At 43.0% G+C, this 7,581-nt stretch overlaps 1 protein-coding gene across 1 annotated transcript in view; it reads left to right on the forward strand.

Moving 5' to 3' along the window:
- The window catches only part of SARC_11420 (phosphomannose isomerase type I), a 7,419-nt gene extending 452 nt beyond the window's left edge, over nt 1-6,967 (forward strand). Inside the window, exons 2-11 of the mRNA XM_014294496.1 lie at nt 143-267; nt 1,302-1,385; nt 2,289-2,378; nt 2,800-2,908; nt 3,198-3,335; nt 3,659-3,789; nt 4,412-4,568; nt 5,126-5,274; nt 6,060-6,216; nt 6,744-6,967. Coding sequence (XP_014149971.1) covers nt 143-267; nt 1,302-1,385; nt 2,289-2,378; nt 2,800-2,908; nt 3,198-3,335; nt 3,659-3,789; nt 4,412-4,568; nt 5,126-5,274; nt 6,060-6,216; nt 6,744-6,832 — 1,229 coding nt within the window. The 3' untranslated portion in view covers nt 6,833-6,967. The remainder of the gene's footprint in view (nt 1-142; nt 268-1,301; nt 1,386-2,288; nt 2,379-2,799; nt 2,909-3,197; nt 3,336-3,658; nt 3,790-4,411; nt 4,569-5,125; nt 5,275-6,059; nt 6,217-6,743) is intronic.
- Nucleotides 6,968-7,581: the final 614 nt, after the last annotated feature.

The following is a 7,581-nucleotide window of genomic DNA, read 5'->3' on the forward strand; positions in this document are numbered from 1 at the left end:
TATATATATATGTGTGTGTGTGTGTGTATATATATATATATATATATATATATGCATATATCTGTATATATATATATATGCACATAAACATATAAGCATTTGTACACAGTTTAACCAAAGTATGGCGTACTTCCAATTTCAGTTCTGGATCTCAACTGCTGCGTACAGGGCTATGCCTGGGGGAAAGTCGGAAGCTCGAGTAAGGTTGCACAATTAGCGGGCGCTTATGATGGCATCACAACCAACGAAACTGATTCTTACGCTGAGGTATGTGATTTTCTACTGTAGGCACGTGTGTTATATTCCGAGGGTGTAGATGTGGTTAGCACTAGTGTGTATTCTTAAGCTAGACCTCTCTCTAAACTAATACTTACGCTGAGGTAAGTGATTTTCTACTGTAGGCACGTGTGTTATATTCCGAGGGTGTAGATGTGGTTAGCACTAGTGTTTATCCTTGAGCTAGACCTGTCTCTAAACAGATCCTTACGCTGAGGTAAGTGATTTTCTACTGTAGGCATGTGTGTTATATTCCGAGGGTGTAGATGTGGTTAGAACTAGTGTTTATCCTTAGGTTAGACCTCTCTTAGTGCGTCCATTTTGCAATATGTTGGCATTCATGATTGATACTTAAATGACTCATTGTCATCCGCCAGCTTGTAGTCCTCACTTACTCCATTGCCACGGCATGTGACAATACTGTATTTCTTACCACTTGTTTCTTTGTATTAGTAAGCGGCTGTTGAAAGCCTATCCGTAACTCTACTTCCGAGCGTATCTGATCTTGGTGTGAAGCTTCCGAACGGAAGTCTTGTCTTAGCCTGGCATGTTGTTCTTGTGTGCAATGGCAGAAAGTGTGTTTGTGCACTGTAGCTGCCTCATGTGCGATCCATTCTTCTGGCTTTGAAGTGCCCCTGCGAAGACACATCCCACTGTGTCTAAGGCACAACCCGTCTCAATTTACATTTGCGACATCTAATGCGCGTAGCAAACGAAGTGGGCAGACGACACTGCCATAGCATTTATTTTTGTTACATTTGAACACTTTATTATATCACGAATAAACAAACGCACCAGTAGATCTACACAATACACATGTTGTTATATGAATCTTATGTCACGCTTACACATGTTGTTATATGAATCTTATGTCACGCTTACACATGTTGTTATATGAATCTTACGTCACGCTTACACATGTTGTTATATGAATCTTATGTCACGCTTACGCATGTTATTATATGAATCTTATGTCACGCTTACACATGTCGTTATGTGAATCTTTTGTCACGCTTGCCATTCAGCTCTGGATGGGTACTCACCCGAAGGGCCCGGCAACCATCAAAGGCACTGGTCAGAAGCTCAACGAGTGGCTGGCGGAAAACAAGGTACGATGTAAACCTATTGCAACGTGCCCCTATACAGAACTCTTGTAGCATGCCCCTGATCACAGACGTTATTACAGGGTACGATATCAACCTATTGTAACATGCCTCTATACAGAACTATTGTAACATCCTGATCACATACAAGGTACGATATAAACCCATGGTACGATATAACCCATTGCCACATGCCTCAATACATAACTATTGTAACATGCCCCTGATCACAGCACTATTTAAGTTTATAGACTTACATAGGCCATAACAACCACGTAGCAATGCAACATTGCTTTCAAGTCATGTTGCAACTGAGTGGAGGTACATTGGCTCACGAGCTAGTGTTTCGAACGACATATAAATAGCTTGTGTGTTTGTCGCTCGAGATGCATGTTGATTGTGGGGTCTTATGGCAGTGATGTATTTGAGGTGTATCTCTTCTATCGCATCGTAGGTGAGGTATACGTACTGTTATACTTCTACTGCGAGAGTGGCTCCCGTTGTACTACGCTCTGTAGCCTACATACCCACGACAGATGATTGCATATGCACATGGAAATAGTATATTTGTCTATCTGAAAGGGATGTCGTATAGAATAGCGAGTATACATTCGATTCGCATGTATGTATGTATTCATGTATTTTTTCAAATGCATATGCATAAAGATTGATTTATATATATGTGTGTGTGTGTGTGTGTGTGTGTGTGTATATATGTGTGTGTCTGTGTCTGTGTCTGTGTCTGTCTGTGTCTATACAAACATTGTGTGTGTGTGTGTGTGTGTGTGTATGTGTATATATGTATATATATATATGTCCGTGTCCGTGTTTAATGGTGTACTTTTAGATACAAATCTGATCATTACCCGTTCCAAGACTGAGTTGCTGTTTTTCTGGATACGAATGCAGTGGGCTCTGTCGTACTCGATTGCGGAAAAGTATGGCGATCTGCCCTACCTGTTCAAAGTACTGTCAATCCAGAAAGCTCTGTCCATACAGGTGTGTTATCTCTGTTGTTATTCGCATAGGTTCTCGCTATGTTCACTCCCATAGCTTAAACGCTGGATGAATTAATTCTGGCCATGGCATTCTCGCATAGTATTGGGAAAGAGCTCTCATAGCGTAGATTCAATGTTTGCAACGACAGTGTTCGTCACAATCGTCCCATCCGACATAGGTACTGTACTTGCTCCTTCACCCTACCAATTCTTGTGCGTGCGCATTGCCACTCGCTCCGCGCTCCGAAAGGTTTACAGCCTGTCAGGCTCTTCCACACAACCAATCCCTGTACACTGTATGTGTTCTTCCTCCGTAGGCTAAGTGTGCATACAGTTCATCGGCCCTCTTTCCACAGTGCACGTCCTCTCGTCACATCCCTCGCTGGGTACTCACGCACACGCCCCTTGTTTTCGTCACCCAGGCTCACCCCAACAAAGAACTCGGAGCTATACTCAGGAAAAATAATCCTGACAATTATCCCGACTCCAATCACAAACCTGAAATGTGCATAGCGCTGACCGAATTCGCAGGTAATGTGCACACGTCAACTAGTTTCAGTTTGTATTACCCCGTCCGTTCTTGAAAACTTCAAAGCGGTGGTATGTGCATGTACCCGATATCGGCTGTATGACGCATCTCTGGACTCTGCTATCACGAGCACCTCTTGTCTAGTATCCATGTTCAGACAAACACACTGCTGTTTGAGTTTCATATCTGTACCATATTGAAATTCAACCTACAGCAGCACCATACATCGGTACTTATCGCTTCGGTTCTGTTCACCACTTTGAGCTAAACGCGACGGCTTTCTTCACTCAGGTCTGATGGGTTTCCGGCCGTTGACTGAGATTGTAGATGTTTTGGCGAATGTGCCCGAGCTCCGTGCTATAGTTGGTGAAGAACAATCCGCGAAGCTGAAAGAAGCTGTGGATGCGGATCCTGCGAATGCCGTTGAGGGTGTGTATTATCTGGTTGACGTTTCTTATTTGTATTCCCTATACATTAAAATCTATATATATATATCTCTCTCTCTCTGTTTTTATTATTATTATAATTATTGTTATTGTTATTTTATAATACATTGTGATATATGTATACAGAGATATACATATATACATATATGTGTGTGTGTGTGTGTGTGTGTGTATTTGCCTAAATACATACACGTGTGCCTGGTGCTTGAAATCCGCTGAAACCCGTATTGACAATAAGTCCGTAACCGATATACAATCGCTCTGTGCCTCACCTTTCTTCCTTGTTGTGACTCTCACTAACTGTAGCGGGAGTGTCTAAAAATCTCACACAACAGCAAGAAGCCCTCAAAGCATGTTACATACAATTAATGGAGGCTTCGGATAGTGCCGTAACCGACGCCTTGGCCAAGTTAATCCCACGATTAGAAGCCAAAACGGTATGTTGTCTGTTAAGTAGGAGTACATGCCGCTGGTTTTATATACATTGTGGATGTGTGAATCTACTTAACGCTGTGTATGTTCCTGCCAAGTTTGCGCTGCAATGTCTAGAAATGATACGCTCTGAACGTCTACAAATAACTCCGTACACTATTTGAAAGTGCGCACCGCAGAACCCATTCCCATGGCGCCTTGGTGGGCGACGGTCTCGCAGTGTGATTGAAATGATCGACCCTGAGTTCATAAGCATCATCTTCTCTCTCCGTTCATAACACATGCAGTAACGTGAGAGAGTTTTCATAGGCATCATCTTCTCCCTCCGTTCATAACACATGCAGTCATGTGAGAGAGTTTTCATAGGCATCATCTTCTTCCTCCGTTCATAACACATGCAGTCACGTGATAGAGTTTTCATAGGCATCATCTTCTCTCTCCGTTCATAACACATGCAGTCACGTGAGAGAGTTTTCAAAGGCATCATCTTCTTTCTCCGTTCATACACATGCAGTCACATGAGAGAGTTTCATAGGCATCATCTTCTCCCTCCGTTCATAACACATGCAGTCTCGTGAGAGAGTTTTCATAGGCATCATCTTCTCCCTCTGTTTATAACACATGCAGTCACGTGATAGAGTGGAGGACCTCATTCTCACGGTCAACCAAGACTTCCCCAATGACATCGGACTGTTCTCGCTGTACTTCCTGAACTATGTCCAACTGGGTCCGGGCGAGTCGATGTTTATGGCTGCGAACGAACCACACGCGTACCTCACCGGCGGTAAGTAATCACAGACTGTTGATGTTTTGTGTCTACAAACGAACCACTCCCACAACTGGCTAACATTAAGTGTCTATTAATTAGGCTGGTCCCGTTGTATCTGTTAGCGTCCTTCATATCGCACATCCATGCTAGTAGTGTTTCAGTGAAATTGGCCATCCCTTTCGCATTTGTTCCTGTGTGCTGGTATGCTATTGAAGTGTGTTCACGAAGCTGTGTGGCTGTTCGATTTGTATGATTGTGAGGTGTGTGCAATTTCAAATGAGTTCTGTGACACCGTGAATGGGCTCAGGAGCCACACTGTGTTGGGCTGATCCATATTCAACGTCAATGGGACGATCGTAGGTACCATAATTCTTGGCTCTGTAGCAAACATATGCTGCAACAACATGCAGCGCCTGATTGGGCCTTTATGCTTCAAAAACGATGTATATGTGATGTTGAACATGTGTGTTCCTATGTATATACTTCTTTAGAAGTCCGTTTATTTGTGTTCATACTCTTTTGCTTATTCATACCCCTGCATTTAAATAACGTTTTGCCTCCGTCACCAACAGACTGCATTGAGTGCATGGCCTGTAGTGACAATGTGGTGCGAGCTGGGCTGACCCCAAAGTTCAAGGACGTCAGTACACTGACGGAGATGTTGACATACACCTACGGCCCGGGACAGAGCAAGGTCTTGGCTGGCACCACAGTCAACGGTGTATGTTGGTTGATCCTGTTGACTGGTGTGCCATGCATGTAATAGAGTCTTTCGGATTGATACTGCAGTGAGTGTGCGATGGAAGTGTGTCTGTTTATGAATCCTTGTTTTTCACGTGATGTATGGAAAGGATCATTCAACTGTGCGGGGCTGCCAATCCGCTTAGTATGGCTACTCGATATTGGCGTAATGTATTGAACTGTTCTGTGCATTGTATGTTCTATAGTGCAATCGAATGGCCTACACTTGGCGTATGAAACACTCAGTGTGCATTGATATTGGCGTACTGTAATGAGCAGTTCTGTACATTGTATGTTCTATAGTGCAATCGAATGGCCTACATTTGGCGTATGGAACACTCGGTGTGCATTGATATTGGCGTAATGTATTGAGCAGTTCTGTACATTATATGTTCTATAGTGCAATCGAATGGCCTACACTTGGCATATGAAACACTCAGTGTGCATTGATATTGCCGTAATGTAACGAACAGTTCTGTACATTGTATTTTCTATAGTACAATCGAATGGCCTACACTTACCGTACAAAGTACACAGTGACAACTACCTATGAATTAACACGCACATAAACATGCCCTTGTGAGGCGACTTAGTCATATTCCAAACGTAGAACTGATACCAGCCCTGAGCGTGTAGGACCAGGCAGCGTCACTCTCATGCAATTGTGGCTGGTTGCTATGCAATTCTGCATTGCTACCATGTAATCCTCAGTGTCAAATATAACCGCACGTCGTCTCACACACTGTGTCCCCATTGGTTACACAGAACTATCGCATATTCGATCCACCAATCGAGGAGTTCACACTGGCCAAGGTGGATGTGAATGCTGGGAGTTCGTATGACCTGCCAGTGGTGGATGGACCAAGTCTAATACTAGTTACTACGGGGGCAGGCAGTACAGGAGACATCAACATCACACCAGGTAGGTATACATGTGCCGATATATGTAGTGTATATATATATATATATATATGTACATTCGTATCTTGTACACATCATTTCATTTATGACTCTCACACAAGCTATGTCGTTCAGATTGCGCACTTCTAGTTTTTTTATGTGCCTCTTACGCACTTGTTGATTGTTACGCATCTGACTACCGGTATATTTGAGTAGTTTTCTGCTATATTGTCTGAACATGCGACCAACGCCCTTCCGAACACCCCTTTCTCCTCCTGTCAATGGGTATTTGAAATAAGATCGATAAGTGCTGCTATCCATAGTAGAAATACTGTCAACAGCAAGCCATTAAGCATGTAGCAATCGGTACACATAGTACTGGCTTTACATAGATGTATTCAATTACGGGGACACATCACTTCGTTCGTGCTTCATATTTGTCGAGTTGGTACGTGCTTAACATGCATTCACTATTCTGATAGCGAATCTTCACGAATGGGAATGTTCCTATGGATCCAACAACCTCTTTTTACCTACATTCATCCGCAGGCACTACATTATTCTTAGCTGCGGGTATGCCACTAACACTCTCTGCAACGGAGAAAATGACAGCGTATAGGGCCTACTGCACGCTTTAAGCAGAAGCAGGAGGTAAACAGCACCGCTACGTCAAATCGCACTATCTTACATTGCTTGACCTTAACTTTAGAAGCAACAACACCTTTCCCGCTTTACAATAAACGAGGTTACGATGATCAATCCTCTCTAACGTGCGCGATTGATTTCCTGGATAATCAGCCGTACCTGTGAGTTCCATTTTGGAGAAAAGTGTGGTTATATATATATTTATATATATATATATATATTATGCATATATATATGCAATGCATATACAGATACATATTCATATTCATACACGCATACATATATCTTTGTGGGCTATGGCATGTGAGCGGGTGCCCTGTGGCGGAATAGTAAATACGTTCAAAAGTAGAACACTCGTGTTACAGTAGAACACCCGTGTTACAAAAGCAGAAAGTTTTGAGTTATTTCCACGGCCCTGAGGCCTGAGCCATAGCCTTCTTGATAGATACCTGAGCCCTCTGGTGGATAGACGGATAGAGTCTCTGCTAAATGTACGATTCCGCTATGTACGACCCTGTCCTAGATTTCCGCTAGAGAGTAGTCGAACCCCTAATCCAGAGGGCCATGTTATTTTATTGGCTATATTTATTATTAAAATGTTTTAGTGTAACAAATCTGAAATCTCTGTCTCTCGCTCTCTCTCCCTCTCTCTATCTCTCTCTCTCACTCTGACCTCTCTCTCTCTCCACACTCACTCTGACCTCTCTCTCTCTCTCTCCCACTCTGACCTCTCTCTCTCTCT

This window comes from Sphaeroforma arctica (assembly GCF_001186125.1).
Source record: "Sphaeroforma arctica JP610 unplaced genomic scaffold supercont1.1677, whole genome shotgun sequence".
NCBI lineage: Eukaryota > Ichthyosporea > Ichthyophonida > Sphaeroforma > Sphaeroforma arctica.